Raw genomic sequence first — 20,265 nt, forward strand, 5'->3', positions numbered from 1 at the left:
AAATAATTAAAGTTTAAAGTGAAAATTAAATTAATTATTCATTGTAATTTTATTTGATAAGACAACTAATTTTATTGTTAATGTATTTTAGTACGATAAAATAATCATAACTTTAACATAATAAAAATTGAGTGTAAAAAAAAATTAATTAAGTAAATTAATTAAATTTAATTTCGCTAATCAAATAAATATAACTTTGAGAATAAAAATACTAAATACACAAATGAACACAATAAGCACATTTGATACATGATAGGCGCAACACCTATGTTTCTAAGTGAGGTGCCAACCACCCTTTGATAGATTCAGAGCTAGAAATAAAGATTGAGCTAAGTCCAAATATACCAGTTATTGAGCGTAGTTGCTCCGTCAAAAAAGAAAGAAATTTGTTATTTTAAATAAATCCTACTTTTGTATTTTCGTGAGAATTTAAGGTTTTAACTTACAAACTCACTGAAAAATAAAAAATTTTCATTATTCGAGAATAAAAGAGGGAAGTAATTTATAGTTAATATTGATTAGCACATAGAATAACCTTTGCATCCTACAAATAAAAAACTTAATTTACAATTATAATTATGAAATTAATTATTTTGTTGTCAATCATTTAATATTATCATTTGCATTATTTTTTAATAATTAACAGATGTATGAATTTAAGACTTAAATGTTTAATAATATTTTTCTACAATAAAACTTCTTTTATCTTTTTGTACAATTTAAAAAATTTGACATTTTTTTCTTAAAATATTTATTTTTAATATTTTATTATACCCTCATAAAATTACTTATATAATCTAAAAACTACACTAGCAATGTACCAAATAATATTCCTAATTTCCTATAATTATTCCTTCTCAATACTCATTTACTATAAATTTCTCTATAAATTTTGGAATTTAAAAATTTTCTTATAAATAAAATTTAAAACTTCCTTGTGACAAATTTTATATAAAAAAACCACTTTAAAACTTTATAATTTAATAACTTAATTATAAGTTAACAAACTATATATTAAGTAAATTGGTTTATTTTATTTTTGAACATAATTGGAGAAAATTAAACAATTTGAAATGTAAATAAAGTAATTAAAATTTCATATTAAAATTTTATTAATTTTGAAGTAAATTAATATAATACGAACTTTGTTTTTAAATATCAATTAATTTAAGTTTAAATAAAAAAATAAATTTACACGTTTACATAACACAATTTTGTTAAATTTAAAATTTAACTTGAAATTCTCACACACATGGATAGAAAGATATGACTGATAGATGGAAAGATATGATATATATATATATAAAGCTAATAAGAGTTGCAAAGGTAAGCACAAATTATGAATTTGAAATTACTCACAAACAATCAATCTATTGAACCAGATACTTAAAACATCAGAGATAACAGGCGAATGAAAAAGAGCAAGAATCATATTTTTAACTTCAACCTACCAGAATGAAACACCTTGGTAGAAAACCTAGCTGACCTTGATTATTTGTTGTCGCTATTGCCACCATACTGCGTAGAATTTCCATTCCAGAAGGGATTTCTATCCGAGAAACGGCTGTCATCCTCATCGTGTTTTAGTGTGTGAATATTGCTACCATATCGGGATGTTGTGGGTCGTCTGTTCCTGCTGTCAGTCGAACTGTTTCTGTTTGTCGAGTTAGGTGAATATGTCCTGTTTGCTCCAGCCAAGTTATTTTGCAGTGTAGGGTTTGGACCTATAGATGCAGCCAATCCAGAAAACATGAGAAAATACTTTGCCAAGGCAATTTTCAAGAGTTTCTGTTTGACCACTACGAGTTTCATGGGGGATTACACGATCCAAAATTTGGATCGTTAATGAGCTGTGACATGGTTACTCAAGATCCCAAAAAGAAAGAAAAAACGTATGAATGCAATCTCGTGCTACTAGATAGCCACCACCTCATAAGATTTCTATTATGATTCTTAAAATCCTATGCACAACAATAAATGAATCTGCTTAAAAAAGGAAAGAAAAGAACCTGATCATATGCCATATTCAATCATAGGTGGTGCTCTAGGTTCTGGTTCCCATTCCACAAACCAAATCGATCACCTTCAACCTAAATTGCTTATTCTTACATCAGGGATATGGATGCCAGTTTGCTCTCTATCTCCCTGGTTTTAAGTATTTAAGTCGTCTTTGTACTATAGTCAAAATTGCAATTTAGTTCACATACTAGAAAGCTAAAGTAATTTAATTCTTGTACTACTGATATTGGTTCAAACAAGTAAATTTGATAGTAATGTTAGTGGAAAACTGTCTAAATACCGATGTGAACTTCTAAAATCTGAAAAACCATATGTTCCTTAATAGAATATATTATCTTTCCCTTCTAATTCTGTCTGTAGGTCTTTCAAACGTCCACACCAGCATTTTGACATTTTTCATTACACTGTTATCAAATTTACTTTTTAGCACCAATATCAAAACGTACAAGAATTAAATTAATAATTCTACAATACAAGGATTAAATTGCCCTTATCACTCTTCAAGAAAAATAAAAAAAATTGCCCTTTTCATTAGGGACTGCCTCGATGCTTTAACCCTAACTCTCTTCACAAAACACTTATCCGCGTTTGTGGCTATCTATAATGCATGCATGTCTATGGTTGGCTTAAATAAATTTAGGTGATATAAATGGGGTCATAGAACAAGCATTTTAGCTCAAGGATTTAGGCCCAAAAGTATAAAAATTTTAATATCAACAGCCCAGACACTCACTGTATTCCCAGATGCCACTTTGAGATTCCGGTCCAGTAGTTGAAGAGCTGGTACCAGTACCACCACCAAGATAAGAAAAAGGATTGAAATAGGACATAAAGCTTCTAACGTATGCAAAATATCCCCCATTGCTTCCTGCAGTAGCTTCAGAAGGTGTAGAATTTCTTTGGTCAGCAAATGATCTTTGCCCTTGGAAGCCAGTGCTTCTCTGACGTGGAACCACTATCAGTGCTTGTCTGTTAAGCAGACCCAAGTCCAATAAAGATGTACTCAAATCTGTAGGCAAAAGGAAAATAGTAGTGGTGAATGGTAGACACTACAAAGTAATGCTCCTTTATCAACATAAGAGCAATTTCATAAGCATATTCTGAAGACAAGGAACGCTCCTCATATGCAAAGGCAATGCTAAGTTAAAACTTCAGGAAACACTTCAACTAAGTCCAAAACGTCTCAAATGCAATACAATCGACAAAGTTTGTCATCTATAAATAAATGTGAAAGTAGGGAAAATAGAACAAGTACACATTCAGAAGGAAAAAGAAGGTACTAGAAGAACAACATTAATCTGTATAAAGCATACAAGTAGCATCTAACAACCAATAATCTTCCTAGATATGCAATCAAATATAAAACTAAAAACATAATCTTCTGTAACACACACACACGTATATATGTCCAACCCCTTTTAAACATAATACATAAGCAACATATTGTGAAAGATCCACAAACAGAACTGGAAGGCATATGAATTATGGAATTACAATGCATAACACCCATGAGCAACATGTTTCTAAAGACCAGTTTGAGGTCGAGGACAGGCACTGTTTAACTAAAAGTAATAAAATCTCAAACTGACAAAAACTAACTAAGCTACATTCATTTTAAAGATGTACACACAAACACAGTCATACCTTGATCACCAAATAACTTGCGAGGATAAGGAATGGCAAGATCATAAGAGCCCATGCCACTTGATTGGTTTCTATCCACATAGTCTTTTATCATTCTCAGGGTGTTGCCCACAGGAAACTTCTCTTGTAGGCTACTGCCATCAGGTAATCTGATATTTAAATGAACATCAGTTGGTACATTTGTGGTTGCAGTATTTTCAGACGCACCATCTTGCCTGCCATGTTGCATGGCTTTCTCTGGTGCAGTCCCACCGGGAAAACTTGACCGATGATCAATGCCCTTGACTGAGATGAAACAATCACCTCCAGGATAAGAGGATGTATCCTCAGATACAGGAACTGCTGGATTTAAGGTAATAGAAGTACCAACCGTCCTGGTTGCTTCATTAGAAACATTACATTGTTCATCCACAACATTAGTCAAGTTGTCAGTGCTAAATGATTCTGAAGTACCCTGGTCAACCAATTCTGAAATTTTCTCCTGAAATGTTGGGAAAATAATGAAATCCAATATCAAGTTTTTCAAGTTTCAAAGTAAGTCCCTTTTTGGGGTGGTGGTAACAAGCCCCTTAATTTTGCACCACAGCCTGGGTTGAAGTGCTTTTCTTCCACCATAACTCTCATAGTCAAACAAAAACTAGAAAACTCTAATCTAGACAACCATTTAAATTTACCTTTACTGTGTTTTCACTACCATTTTTTCCCTCTAGCACCCCAGAAGTAACTGCTGGTTTAGGCTCAAAGGACCGGTCAACCCCATCCATTGTGGTTGATGGGACAGAAGTACTTGAACTTCCTTGCTCGGACTGGCTAACAGTAGAAGCTCCAGAGCTAGATGACTCAAGTTTCTTTGAAGCAAGTGCAGCACCAAGTACTGCTGCTGTGGTTTCCTGCAGTTAAGAAATCCGGAAATCATAAACTAGATTTGGTAAATGCACACACAGCACCTCTTCACTGACCGGATAATAGTCCTAAAGTCATCCATCACTAGCATACCTGGATATGAAGACTCAACCATGCTTTCTCTAGACTGGATGCCAGAACTTCAGCGCTGACAAACCCTTCTGGAAGAGTTCAACCAAAAGAAAAAAAACTGACCATTTAAAACATTTTTCTGTGCATATTACATTACATGCTTGAAAAGGAGGGAGAAAAGAGAAAAATGGTTTTACATAAGAAGAAAATTTAATACCATTTTGCCAAGCTTGTAGACCATTAAATCCAATTGCTGTTATGCAGGGGATAGATTTCTGTGGATCTGTAACATGTTGATGCAAGGAATTGTTCTCTCATTGAAACTGGTGATAGGTACTTACAATAGCAAACAAGAAATATCAACTTAAACCAGTTTCATTTAGCATGCACATTATAAATGGTCGTTGAAACAGTAGACAAGGGAACTCAACCCCATATCAAATAAAGGAAAAGATTCAATGTACAAAGCAAAGACGTGTAGTGATGCATCCAACTTTTTGTTGATGCTGTGATGTATTAATGGGAAACGCTAATGGAAAGGTGCAGTGATACAAAGTCTCAAAAGATGGAGGAATCATAGGATAATACAAAGAGTACTGAGTGAGGAGGAAATGCTAATGCAAAGGTGAAGTGACGCAACATCTCAAAAGATGGAGAAATCAAAGGATAATAAAGAAACTATTGAGTTTGAAAAATATATGGAAAGATAAAAATTAAAAAAAGCTTTCTTTCCCTTTCCCCACTTAAAACTTGCATCTTCAACTGTTCTTTCCCATCAAGCATATCACATGACTGCCAACATAACAACTATGATAGTTTGGAACTATTCCTCAATTCCATTAGACATTAGTTGACAATTAAATGAAGTAGGCTTTCATTATCTTCAACGGACTCATGACTCATCATCCAAAGAAGGATAACTTGAAAGCTGTAATATGAAACAAAAAACCTAGTTTAGTAAGCACAGAGTACCCTTGAGGTAGACTGCTTTCAAACAAGAGAAAATAAAGTTTGACCACAGCCAATTCTTCTACTCATATATTGGGGGGTAAACGATTCAAGAGTACATGCACATTAATTCTTTGTAAGGACCCAACTGTAAATGGTATAAAATAAGCCTTAGCACCAACACTCAACACAAAACAGTTCATAACAAGGAAAAGTAAGTACTTCAGCAACATAGCAGACCAGTTCAACTCCAAAAGCTTAATTCACAGCTAGATGCAAAACTATCACAGAAATTCCCTTAGCATCTATAACAAAAAGCCAAAAAATATAAAATGTTGATTTTAGAGTAACCATAAGAGAATCATGTTATTAAATATATACTTGGCAATACTAAATAAGATGTGATCATATGATATGAATACCACCCAGAATAAATAACTAAAACACAACTCAAAACATGACATGATGCAAAGAAATTAACACTACACAATGGGAATACATGAATGCTTCAAAATCCATGACATACGAATTAAAATATATTAAAAACTATAGAAATATAAAATACTTAAATCACGATTATGATATGACGAAATACACAAACACAACATGGGTATACAAATTGTCAGGTATAATCAGGATACATATGGCAGAAAAATTTGCAGCATCGGTGGTCCCTCCTCTGATATGCAATAGAATGCAATACTTTGACAACGACTCTTTTACCTGAATCAAGATGTTAAAATATAGAGAAGAACTATAAGGAAAAAGAAAGAATTAAATTGATGTTTAAAAAAACAAACTTAAAAGAAAAATAAATACTTTAAGATCAGTCCACGTTGAATGATCCAAGTTTTTCGACTCATCATTTTCACCTGAACAATCAAGTTTATTGAGTGCAGATCACAGTAAATTAACACCTAACAAAAATTTGAATTTGCTACTACATAAAAGCAGAAACATATCAAATGAAAAGGGAAGACATTACCTGAAATATAGACCACGAAAAGTTTCTTCTGGTTTTGAGCTTCACGAATGGCTTCAGGAATTGAGCCTTTGTATGTTAGAGGTGACAGAGATTCAGACCTTTCCATCTGTTTCACATGATCCAATTTCAACAACATAAAATTTGCATTTAAATGTCTCTCAGTTTCATATTAATTTCACTTCAATTATACATATATGCACTTGCAAATGAATATTGCTCTATCATGAAAAGTTCCAAAAAGAAAACCTAAATTTAGTTTGAAAAATTGTGGGGGAGATAAAAGAAAAAGAAAAATATTTACAGGTCTCAGTGTAAGGCAAGAATTAATTAATTTAAAATTAAATCAAGAGATAACTGAATGAAATGGTCGTACCTTTGGAACAAAGAAAATGGAATTTTTCGAAGAAATCTTAAAAACAGAAAACAATGGAGAATTGTGAAAACCGAAAACGTACAGTGAATCTATAAACGACAGCCACCTCATTACTTTTAATCTTGCCGCGTGTTAGCTGATTACGGGGAGAGATAAACTTTCATTTATACTAGAAACTAGTTTTCTTATATTAAAAAAAAGAGGAAAAGAATAAGAGTTTTTTTTGACATTTCACATTTGATTTGTTTGCCACATTAACTTAGTTGATTTATGAAATAATTAAGCATTAATTAAAACATTTTTAAATTACGAATGTATTCATGTATTGAAGTTGCCTATCACTTTAATTGATGTGTCCCAAAATTACTCGAGTTCAATTATGAAGGTAGAATTCGAATTCAACTCAATTTAACAAAATTCAATAGTGTGTCTCGAGACATTGAAAGCCATGTCTCGAAACATGCTTCTCCTATTTCAAAACCCTAGCTTCGATGTTTGCTTATTTCAAGACATGAGATTCATGTTCTGGAACATCAAGTCTTGTGTCTCGAGACAGGTCTCATGATCTAGCTCCCATGTTTTAGACCATTGCATTCGATGTTTAGATGTCTCGAGAAAAAATAGCTCTTGCCTCGAGACTTGAAACATAACAAATCTACTTTAGTTACGATGTTTACTTGTTCCAAGACAAAAAGGACATTTGTCTTGAGACTTGGCAATTGATGTCTCAAAACTAGTACAACAATACCCTGGAATGCTTATTATGATTATTTTGTTCTTGATTCCTTGAGACAATAACCTAATTGTCTCGAGACAAATGGTAAAATGCTAAAAATGTAACTTAGGTCATGTAATTAGGATTACCAAATCACACCTATATGAAATCATCATTCCACTCAATAATAAAACATATTCTTAACATTTACAAATACATCATTAGCATTTAAAATAATCACAATCAATACATCATAGAAGGACATACATGGTTAGATACTTAACCAAAACACATATATAACTAATTACCATTATCAAAGGTCACAAACTAACCTAAAACATGCTTACAACTATATATCAAAACAACAACTCAACATTAAGACTCGATATATCACCCTAAATACTTAGGTACATGTCTTTACAACTTATAAAAATAACAAAACTTTACATAGATGTGGCTGAGCTGAGATGTGAGAGCTGGATGTCGTTGACATTCCTCGAATAATTCGAGACCAAATCAACACCTGCACACGGAAACAAGCAATCCATATGCTGAGCAAAAGAGCTCAATGGTGCTTACATAATATGATAACAACGCATATTCACATTAATCAAATATCGTTGAGCTGTTGTAATTTTATATGTCAAATTAGGCTTTCCCGTTATACTTACGAAATTTATTTTCGGGCAAATTAGCATATTTTCCATAGTTTAGTGTAGATTTTAGATTTTCAATTTAAGAAGTGAAAATACCTCTTTTTACTCAATTTTTAGACCCAAATTGGTCAATTGTGCCATTGGGGGGCCCTAACATATGATTGAGTGTTGTAGGTACTCAAAAGTGGCCTGAAATTGTGTGAAAACATCACCAAAGGAAGTGGTATCATGACATTGAAGCATGGGAATTGCGATACCCCCAACAGGCCCGAGATTAAGACAACCTACAATGGTATTTTGATATCTCCCTTGGGTATCGCGATACCCACTTGCCAATGAGCACTCCATTTCAAGATTGTTGACGATATCGTGATATCCAACCCTGGGTATTGCGATATCGCTATCGTGAGGGGATAAAAAATGATGCCAGCGGTAGTCTTTGTCCAACCAAAGCACCAATCAATGAAGGCTCGTTCAAGGGCATTTTGGTCAATAAAAGGGGTAAAAAATTGCTGCTAAAATAACCAATTTTGGCTGAGGAGAGAGATACATACACGTTAGACTTAGTTTAGCTTAGTTTTCTCTTTAGTTCTCTTAGGTCTTCTTCTTCATTTTTAGGGTTTCTTAGTTCTCATCTTCCTTAGCTGTAGAGTTAGTTTTCTACAACTTTTTTCTTGTTCTTATTGTTCTTTAAGTTAGTCAAGTTAGTTATCATTGTAGCTAAGGTTTATTTGAACTTTTAGTCTATTTCCATTGCTTGTAATGACATTTCAGCCTTTACTTTAATATATTTTAGTTTCTTTTAGTTTAATATGTTAAAGACTTCAACTTTTATGTTTCTTGTACTTCATTCTATTGTTGAATGTTCATCTACACTTTTCTTTTAAGTTTTATAGATTAAAAATCCAAGCTTTTATCTTTTTCTCAAGCTTTATGTTAATGGTTGACTGTTCCTTTTCTTGCATGTTTGTTAGCTTAGTTATTAGCATGGATAATTAAACTCTAACGGGGTTAGTTGATGGAGATGTAGGTAAGCTGATTTTTAGATGATGGACTAAGTTGGAAATAAATTAGACTAAATTGAATAAACGTAAAAACATAATATTGACGCCTCTAAGAGAATATTTAGGCAAGTGAGCCTGAGAGGAAATCTTGTTGAGCACCAATGCATTGTCACACTCCATGCCTTACCTATCCACGGGATTCGAGTATGCATCATCACAATTGGACCAATATTTAAATTTGGCAAACTTAATTATTATAAAACAAATTATTGTAAAACTATTTAAAATTGTAAAATTGTTAATACTTCTTTACAACCAAATTTTTGTGCCATTTAATATTTAGTTTCTTAAATTTCTTATCTCTAGTCTAATTGATTAATCACGATGAACTTCTTACAACACTTAATAGAGCTAACTATTTCTTTACCCAAATCCTAAGGGCATTATCAAAATACACAATAATAACTTCTGAGGTGAAGCCTCTATTGGTACCCTCTTCTTATGTGCATGTCCTGATCCATCAGCAATCTCTAATCTCCACTCCAGCTGGCTTGGCCCCTTCCCTGAGTCCTCGATCAACTTCATAATCCTTGCAAACATAGGTCAACCACTTGTAAGTTCAAACGAACTTAGTGAGTCATTACATTGATCATAAATAACCCTATCATGCAAGGGTAAACAATGTAAAATAGATTAAATATAAATAAAAATACTCCCTACTCGCTCAAGGTGAGTGTTCTTTATCAGGGTTGTGGACTCCTCTCGATCCTTTGAGCTACTCGACTTATCATAATACCTTCTTCTGGTTGGGCTTTCCACTCAACCTTACTAGTTACCTTCAACCATGGTCTTACTCATCAAATCTAGCTGTCATAATATCTTTCATCCATGATCTTATACAACATACCTTATACCATTTACTTTTTGGCTATGGTGTCTTTTTTTCATGGTCTTATGCCATATACCTTTTATTGTGTACCATGCTATTATTGCATCTTTCATCCATGGTTTTACGTTATGTATCATATACCAGATTGCCATAGCCTCTTTCATCTATGGTATTACGCCATATGCCTTATACTAGCTACTATGGCATCTTTCATCCATGGTCTTACGCTCTATATCATCGTCACGGTGTTGCCTCGAAGGACCAGTCGATACTGTCGTTGCAGTAAATTCTATTCCACAATTTTCATTTCCTGAATCCTCCTCCCATTACCTCATTAACACCACCTAACCTTGATGTTCGAACACTACAGTATTCCCTTCGCAAGGTTTGGAACTTCGTTCAAGATGGTATCTAATAGGGCCATTCCCTATTTCCCTTCTTAATTTCCTCTATTCCCTCAAGGTTTTTCCATATACATGCAATGTATACTCATATCATCATATGTCATGCTTATGCAACATGACATGCTTGAACAGCGTAGGCCGTAATAACAGGTTCAGATTCTAGAACTCACCTAAATCCTTATCGTTCCCATATCTTATTCCTTTTCTCAAGCATTAGAGCTTCCATTCTCCAAGTAGTATCTTGTAACGAGAAATCATGGGTTATTCTCAATATTCTTAACCTAAACCCATTTTCCAGAAACATGTAAAACCTTTATAATGGTTTTGAAGTCCTTAACTTTTTTTTACATACATAGAAGGGTTAAGAACCTTATCCGCTTGCTGGATTCCTTACTTTTCCAGCTTTATCCTTATGAAGTCTGCTTCATGAAGAACCTTCCATGATTACTTTTTCGAGCCACTAAAGAAGATGAAGAACGAGAGAAATTGGTACAAAGTCAAAAATAAAATCATCCTTAAGAGCTATCTCCCAACTATTTATAGCCTTTCTCGTGCTACTTCCAATCCTATAATAGCCGTCCATGGCTAATTATGATGTCTCCCACTAAGAAACTGGCTGGCTTCATATTAAAAGAACCAGAATTAGATTTCAACCATGTCCAATTTAGTTTTTTAGCTTTCCCGTTTCTTCCAATAGAAGCCATCAACCTACAATCTCTTTCAACTTAGTCCTCCATTTGTCTCTAATTTCTGGGTAATTAGAAATTCGAGTGTTGCATCGTTAGTCCTTGGTTAGCCAGTGAGATCAAGTGATAAACCAGACTAATTTGTTTAATTTGGTAAAGTTAAGACCGAGAGGTAAAACATAACCACTTTAGGTGTTTAAGAAATTTAGATATCTAATTGAAAGATTTGTGAACCACATCAAAATCAATCAACCACCATTTGTTATTCATTGGTTAATTTAGTAACTTTGCATATTTTACAATTTAGTCATTGTGTTAATTAGTTGATAAATTAGTGTAGTTATTCTTGGCTTATCGTTCTATAGTGTTTAGTGATTAGTTAGTTAGACTCTTTTTTTTTGCATGCTTATAGCTATGATTTGCTCAATCGCTGACTCTCTTGGGTTTGATCCTTGGAATATTCCATACCCTTTTGTACAATTATATTACAATTAACTTGATACACTTGTAGACACTGCACTTAGTATTTTATTTGATTGCTGTCTTCAATTGTTGATTTCCTCCTGTCATTCGTGATGGCAACGAGAGGGTGGTCAAGTTGTTGGTGTTGTTACTGGGGATTGCGACGGTGTATATGTGTAGTCAGGTTAGTTACTTTTGAAGCAATATTAGTCGAAAGACCATGAAATTTGATAATGCTTTTTATTTTACTGTATAATATTTTATTTTTGTGTTTTTAGTTTTATTTGCCTTGTTAAAGATTTAGCTTAATCATGTTTAATAACAACGGATATAGGTGGTTGGGTGACCGATACAACTATGAAGGTTAATTGAGTTCGGCGAATGGAGATTCAACGAAGCATTGGATTTATGATGATGACTATGAGAGACAAGTATATGAGTATCCTTATGTTTCTTATGGTTACACGTATATAGTGGATGGTTACAGTCAAGGATGGGTAGGTAGTAACTTGACATATGATCTATATTCCTTGTATTCTTGTGAGGATGAGGGTAAACATTAGAAAGAGCCTGATGAAGATCATTACCTAACTATTCTGGTGAGTAAACTTGAGGAAAATGTGCATACGTTGCAGGCTGATGTGCACCAAATACATGGTCGATTAGACCAAATTTTCCAATGGATGTAAAGCCATGCCTCCTCGAGTATGCCAAGTGAGCAAATATTGAAAGTTGTCCAATGCCGAACTGTAATGAACACTCCAATGGAAGAGGTCAAGCATGATATTCTCGAGCTCAAGGATGAGGGCCATTCCACCGTTATTAAGAATGATGAGTTGAACATGCGTGTTCAACAAAAATTTAGAGTTGAAGAATGTGACGAGGTTTTAAGAAATGAAGAAGGTATCTTCACTCCAATTGACATAGGATTAGGATTAGGATTAGGACTAGGAGTAGGTATAGAATTAGATATTCAAAATTAGTCTAAACCAGAATAAAGTGAAAGTGTGGGTGAACTGACGCAATTTCTAACTATTGTTTTGGAAGAGCCAACTGATGAACTTAACGAGTATATCCATTTTTAGTTTGAAATGATAAGTGAGGCTCGAGTATCTTTGACTCATTGTGACATCGAGTTTGTGATACCAGAGGCTATAGTATCTCAGAATAAGCTTTGGAGTTGGTTAGGCTTTGGAGAGAAGTGGCTCGTGATGTGGCTTTCTAGAAGGTAAAAAATAAGACAACAACAATGTGCTCAAATGCAAAGGAGGGTCCTTATTTATTCATGAATAACAAACTATGATTCAAGATGTTGAAGACCTCTTGAAAGTTCTTCTATGGAGGGATACAGATCGCTCAAAATTTGATAAGTTTTCTTTTTACTAGTTTTTACTTTCTTATTATTGCACATTTTATTTTTGGTATGTTTTTTGTTTTTCTATGTAGGCCACTTACTTGAGAATTACACGAAAAAATTGACCTTCAATGAGAAAGTGGACGACCCTAGCTACATTGATGAGCACTCACGATATTCAGGGAAGTCCAGTAACCTTTCTATCTTCTCTTGAGGTATACACATTAGGGACAATGTGTAATATAAGTATGGGGGGCATTCATAGAAAAATTACATGTTTAGTCAAATTTTTTTTATGGTTGTGTGTTTGTTTTATTTTTCTTATTTTAATTGTTGCATTGTAACAACCTATTTTTTAGTGTTGTGGAAAATAGTGGTTTCGAGACCACAATTCTAACGAGAGAGTCCATAGATATATTTAATTAATATTTATGAGTTAAATATAATATAATAGTGAATCGTGACTTATTAGATTTTATTTATTGGTTAGTTAGTCAAAGTACAATGGCACGTAGTGAAAGTCACTGGTTTTGGAAAATGAGGTATCAGGGCATCGTTTTTGTAAACCGAGCTCATAAATATTTCCATTAAATATTAATAGAGCTATTATATAAGTAACTTGAGGTTTGGACCGGAAATTTTAGTGTTTAAATAGTTAATTAAGTACAAAGACTAAATTGTAAAATTCATAAAAGTTAACCACTATAAATTTTTCTGAAGTTCCAAGGACCAATTAAATAATTGAGCCATTTTGTATTTTCAGATAGTGGAAAATGGAGCAAGAATTCACTAAGGATTGGTTAATTAAGTTTAACTTAAACTAATTAAGGTTAGTTTAATTTATTAAGATTGATTAAATACTAATGATAGTATAAAAGCAAAAAATGTTGTCATCTTGTACAATTTTCATCTCTTGGCTAAATGTTAGAAGAAAAATTGTGATTCTCCATTTTCACCCTTTGAGCTTTGCATGTAAGTGATGTTTAAACCTGTTTTTCGTAATTTTTATGTTTTTGAGATCATTGTAGCTTAATTTAGCTAACCCGTACCTTCATTTTCAAAATTTTTAAAGATTTTAAAATTTACCATTGATAAAATTTAGATTTTTTTGATAGAAAATGGTAGGTTTGAAAGATATGAAATGTTTAAGGATTATTTGATAAAGTAAATTTTGTTAATTTTGCATTTAGGGATTAAATTGTGAATATGTCAAAAGTGACATTAAATTCATGTAAATTTGGAATTTTGAGGGATGTAGAAGGACATAATTTAAATTGGAATGAAAAACAAATCTCAATTGTGGTAGTTATACTTGTTTCGGTATTAGGGACTAAATTGAATAAAATTATAATAAGATGTTATTTGTATTAAATAAGCTGTTATAAGTATGTATAACTGATAATTGGAAATAAATTACTGTATAGATCAAGAACAGGTAGATAATTGAGTAAAAGGAAAATTATAGATTAGTCCCTAACACTCCTGGTTTTGCTATTTGCTCTTGGTAAGTTCATACAATATATCTAAATTGTTGATATGATATATTTGATTTTGAAATGGTGATTGTTAGAGACTATGAATTGTTGTACAATGTGAGATAACTCCCGATGAAATTAGTAAAATTCTCATATACGAGGATATGAGTTATTGCTTGCAGGTTCCGAACTCCGACATTTGTTGCAGATTCGAGAATACATGTATATATAGCCTTGGTCAGGCTCTCTGTTGTGTAGGTTAACTCGGACAAGTAACCAGACACTATATGTCTCATGTAGGTTAACTCGAAAGGGTGACCAGACACTATTATGTGATTCACGTAGGTTCAACCCTAACGAGTGACCAGGCGCTATTATCTGATTCCCTTAGGTTAAACCCTAACGAATGACCAGGCGTTATTAACTGATTTGCGTAGATTCAACCCTAACGGGTGACTATGCACTATTATTTGATTCACGTAGGTTAAACCCTAAAGGGTGACTAAACACTATTATCTGATTCACATAGGCTCAACCCTAATGGGTGACTGGACACTATTATCTGATTCGCGTAGGTTCAACCCTAACGGGTGACCAAGCACTATTATTTGATTTGCATAGGTTCAACCTTAACGGTTGACCAGACACTATTATCTGATTTGCATAGGTTCAACCCTAATGGGTGACCAGGCGTTATTATCTAATTCGTGTAGGTTTAACCCTAATGGGTGACCAGACACTATTACTTTCACCTGTGTACAAAGTTCTTTTACAAAGTTTCATTGGGTAATATTGTGGATGAAAATGTGGTGATATGCCATTGAATGTGGACAAAGTAATATATATAATTTTGAAATAAAATATAAATTGGTTTACGATATAAATATGAACGATTGAGGTTATATATGTGGTTTGAGCTCAAAACTTTATGTGTTTGATGTGGTTGTATTGTATCTTAATAGGGATACTTATTTTGCATAACGAATTGAATTTGTATTAAATAATAGTTAATGGAGTACTTACCTCAATTTGTATTAATAGGGATACTTATTTTGCAGAACGAATTTATACTTATTTTGGTATGTGATATTTGACTTGATGTCAAATTTGGTATTTGAAGGTTAAATGAAATGACAAAGTTTGAATGGTTTTATGCATATGAAATAGGTTGTGATATGAAATGGTTAAAAGCTTTGGTATAAATGGTATTTGATTTGAGTTTAATAAATTGTTGGTGCGAATAAGGGCATATTGGTTGTATGTTTAAACAATTATGTGAATTAGTGTTTTGGCTATGAAATATGTATGTTTTGGTGTAGGATTGAAAGGAATAAATTGACATATTAGGTCATATTGCTTGAATGGTATGAAACTTGCTTTAAAATGGACATTTTTGTTGCACACGGGCTACCACACGGTCGTGTGTGATACATGGCCGTGTGTTTAACACGTTCAAGTTGGTTTTTAGATCACACAGCCACTATTTGTGACACGGTTTGGGGACATGACTTTGTGATAGTACCACATGACCTAGCCACACGGCCGTGTGACCCCCTATTTTACCTTTTTACCTATATTTTTGTAAAAGTTTCAAAATTATCCTGATTTAGTTTTGAGCCAGTTTAAGGGCTTTCGTAAGCTCGATTGGGACTCGAATTAGTTTGTTAATCATGTTTTGCATAGATTATGAAATGAGAAATTGATTTTTAAGTGAAAATTGCATGTAATGATCTTTATTTTCTGTGGTAGCATCTTGTAGCTCGAGTTCAGTAACTAGACTGGGTAAGGGGTGTTACATGCATGGTGCTTGAACATAATTTGATTGACAATTAGTGAATTGTGGTGTGTTTTTGTGTAATAGATTCTTTGAGTTGTACAAAATTTGAATGATACTTGATGAATTCTATTCTTTGTGAATAAATTATTTTAGTTCAATTAATTACATTGTATAATAGAGTAGAGTTAATTAAAAATTTGTGAATTTTTTCAATTTTATCCTAATGATTAAGATGTTTGTAGATATATGTGTACATGCAAGAATTAGTATTCAACATTATTCATGGAAATAAGTAGAATCATGTTTTAGTTTTGTGATTTTTTAGATGTTTAGGGATAACTTAAAGCATTGTTTGTGTAGCCTAGAGCCTAAATGACTTACTTATATGCTACATTATCCTTAGTTCTCATAATTTGAGCCTTTAATTATCTTTTCTTGATAAACCTATTTCTTTCTAGACCTCGAGCCTAAAAGGAGTTAAAAACTCAACCCTTCACCATCCTTATTCTTGAAAGGCACTATAAATGGATGTTAGGCCACGAACATTGAGGGGTAGGTAGAAACGTTTCAGAGGTTGTAAAATGAACTTGAGTGAATAGTGAAGAGATGGTTTGATATGGCATGTATAAACTCTAACAAAATGTGCATAAAATGAAATATGAATGAATAAAAGCATGGTGAGGGTAAAAAAACAAAGCGAGCAAATAAAAACATTACTAAAGTTAAAAGCATTATGAGTGAAAAGAACGGAAAAAATTAAAAATATGCTCAAAATGGGAAATAAATTAAAGAAGATAAAATTTGTTTTCACTATCATAGTGCACTAGTACTCGTTATGTTGTGTATACTAGCCAATATTGAGTTGTTTCTTTCACATTATTGGAGAGAAAAGGAAGTTGATAGAGGAGAAATAAGGTGGTGAGCTTAACGATCACATATCGGGGGGAATAGGAGAAATGCCATGTGCTAAACTATTCATAGTGCTTGAACCGTTTTAAGCTGACATTTTCTTAAAATTGTACCAACCTTAGCCTCAAAGACTATAAGCTAAAAGTCCTATGTGACATTAACACCGATGTTTGTAAAACCAAAACTGGTGAAACTTAGGAAGAATGAATAAGTTAAATTCTTTCATGTATAGATGCATTATATCTACATACCTTATTTTGATAGAATAATGTGAAAAATACTTTTTTGATAAATTACCTCTATTTCTATTTACCCTATAACTTTTGGGAACTAAAATGGTGTGCTCTCAAAGTTGTGAATTTTCAATATATCATCCTTAAGTTGTATAGTAGAAGAATTTATTACACTGTACATATCCATTAATTGATTGTCAAATTTGTTTATTGTTTAAGGGTCGCCTTTTATGCATGTTTCCTAGGTGTTTGCTTAAGGACCAACAAATATTTAAGTGTGGGGGAGTTTAATTTTCTATAATTTGATACGTCAAATTAGTCTCTCCATCACACTTAAAGAGTTTATTCTCGAGCAATTTAGATGTATTTTTGTTACTTTTATTGATTTTTAATTTCATCGTTAATTAATTATTTTTATTAGTTTTAAGCCATTTTTGAGACTCAAATTGGCCCATCGTGCCATAGGGAACCTAACAAGTTGATTGAATCTGAATGTGAAGAAAACATCACCTAGAAGGAGGTATTTGATCTACCATGAATTACACTATTATTTACATCCTTTTTACACATAACTTTAGCATCTTAGTATATATTTAGGTTTTCATCCTTAAATTAGCAATTTATGCTTTTTAGTAGTTTTTATTACATTCTATATATCTAAATAAGATTACATGGTCTTGTAGGATAAATCAAGAGCTAAAGATGCATATTTGGGCCGAAACTAATGCCTATGTCGCGACACGAAGACACTGATGTCTCTACATTGAAGGCAACAGCCAAAAATGAGTCCTGGAGTGAAATTGCCTTCGATATCACGACACACACCCTGCTGTGTTGCGAAATACCCCCTGTGTTGCAACATAGCCCCTTTGTAGCCTAGAAAAATCCTGCACGTGATAAGTACGTTTTGGAGGGAAATTAAGTGTATTTTTCCTAGTCGAACTCTAAGGACTTCAAGGACAATTTAGGCACTTTAATTTTTCAAGTTTGGCCTATATAAAGGCCATTGTAATTAGTTTAAACACACAATTAGAGGGAGACAGAAAATATACTTAGGGTTTCTATTTCATTATTAATTTTTACTTAAGGTATTTTATGTTCTTGTAATCGGGAGGACTAATTCCAAAGTGAGAATCTCGCGAGTGGAGATTGTTCCGGAGCCACGCTTTCATCAATAAATCCATGAGCATCTTTTTGCTTTATTCTATTCTTTATATCTCTTTTTTAACATTGTTAATTGAATGCTTGTGTAAAGATTATAATCAGTTTAATACTTTATCTATATTTCGCATGTTTCAGTTCTATTAATCTTATTAATTGATCGAAAGGTAGAGTTTTCTTAGTGAATCAATTGTTTGGGAGAGGAAAAACTTAAAACCTAGGCTTGAATCGGTCTGAACTGTGGGGTCGAGAGATAAGTAGTTCTTGCAGACTCATTAGGTTCGTTGAACACCGAGAGGGACAATTAGGTTGATGACTAAGTTGTTAAATAGAGCCCTATGTCAATAATTAATTAGGTAAAGCAATTGGATCTAGGCTAATAGAACTCGCGTAGTCATAACAAAGGATAGGAGAAACCGATACATGAACTTAGGAGTAGACTCAAGCTTAATTTAATTTATTTAGTTTATTAATATTATTGTCATCTTGTTGCCATATTTGCACTACTAATTCGTGACTTATGTAGATTAGTACTTCTTTCTAGTAATTGGCTTGATAGTAGTTTCCCCTAAACTACAATCCCTTGGGTACGATCCTCAAAGTACTTACCTACTTCGTTGTAACTATATTACAACTTGACCTTTATTCTTGCGGACACTGCCTAAATTTCATGTATTTTGTAGCAGTATTCACACTGTGGATGTTAGTACGTCCGGAGGGGGTCAAGTCGTTGGTGCCGTTACTAGGGGTTAGGACAATGATAATTGTTATTAAATCAATTACTTACAAATAATATTTGTTGAAAGAAGAATGAGCTAGGTAGTGTACTAATTTTTATATTCATTAATTATGTTATTTTTATTTTCATTTTTTTACCTTGTTGACTCGAAGATTTAATCATGGAAAAAAATTGATTATAGGTGGTTTAATGATGAAAAGACTTCTTGGGATAATGAATGGAATTGCATAACAGGTTGGTCAAACGTAGCTAGGTCAAACCAATGGAGCGATGATAACGAGTGTGAGGACAATAAGTACTCGTACGAACCTCTTTATGAGTCATACGACAAAGACAATGATATGCCCAAACACTTAGATGAGCCTCTTTGTGATTTTCATAAGATTCCCTCATACGAAACTACTGATCTGTCCAACTCCAAAAGATTATCAAACATGTTAGACATGATGGAACAAATGAGGAAAATGCTGTAAGAAATATCTGAGGCGCTACCTCCATGGGAAGATGTTGTGCATGATGTTCCCAACCTTGATCTTGAGGATCCTCATAATATTGTTAATCACATTGAATTGGATAATAGTAGTCAACAAGAGTTTGGAACCGAATATCATGGGGATAAATTGAATATGGATGAAACAGTCTCTGATCCAATTGACGTAGAATTAGACATAATAATAGATGTAGCCGCTGACGTAAAAGTAGAAGTAACCACTAACATTGAGCTTAAATTGATTCTAAATGGAGGTGTAGAAGAGCTAATACACCTTCTGGCCATAGCAAAAAAAGAATCGACTAAAGAGATCGATGAGTTTGACTCATTCTCATCTGATAAAGGCATCAAAGCTCGAGTGACCAAA

General features: G+C 33.1%; 1 protein-coding gene across 2 annotated transcripts; it reads right to left on the bottom strand.

Annotated features, from left to right (window-relative positions):
• Positions 1–1,327: 1,327 nt before the first annotated feature.
• On the bottom strand, positions 1,328–7,163 carry LOC107903767 (plant UBX domain-containing protein 11). 2 transcript variants are annotated; one of them, XM_016829923.2, is made up of 10 exons: positions 7,027–7,163; positions 6,572–6,677; positions 6,406–6,458; positions 6,228–6,309; positions 4,856–4,921; positions 4,660–4,727; positions 4,338–4,553; positions 3,664–4,144; positions 2,753–3,028; positions 1,328–1,724 (listed from the first exon to the last, which is right to left on the bottom strand). In XM_016829923.2, the coding sequence occupies exons 2-10, from the start codon at positions 6,675–6,677 to the stop codon at positions 1,492–1,494; spliced, it is 1,581 nt and encodes a 526-aa protein (XP_016685412.1). In that variant the 5' UTR covers positions 7,027–7,163; the 3' UTR covers positions 1,328–1,491. The 2 variants fall into 2 exon arrangements, with proteins under 2 accessions (XP_016685412.1, XP_016685411.1); XM_016829922.2 differs by having other exon boundaries at positions 6,945–7,096.
• Positions 7,164–20,265: the final 13,102 nt, after the last annotated feature.

This window comes from Gossypium hirsutum, chromosome A10 (assembly GCF_007990345.1).
Source record: "Gossypium hirsutum isolate 1008001.06 chromosome A10, Gossypium_hirsutum_v2.1, whole genome shotgun sequence".
In the NCBI taxonomy this organism is placed as follows: domain Eukaryota; kingdom Viridiplantae; phylum Streptophyta; class Magnoliopsida; order Malvales; family Malvaceae; genus Gossypium; species Gossypium hirsutum.

Coding starts and splice junctions, on each gene's coding strand:
- LOC107903767 (XM_016829922.2), bottom strand. CDS start 7,055: ATGAGGTGGCTGTCGTTTATAGATTCACTGTACGTTTTCGGTTTTCAC. Junction 6,678..6,944: donor CCATTTTCTTTGTTCCAAAG/GTACGACCATTT, acceptor CATGTGAAACAG/ATGGAAAGGTCTGAATCTCT. Junction 1,725..2,752: donor AAGTGGCATCTGGGAATACA/GTGAGTGTCTGG, acceptor CTGCATCTATAG/GTCCAAACCCTACACTGCAA.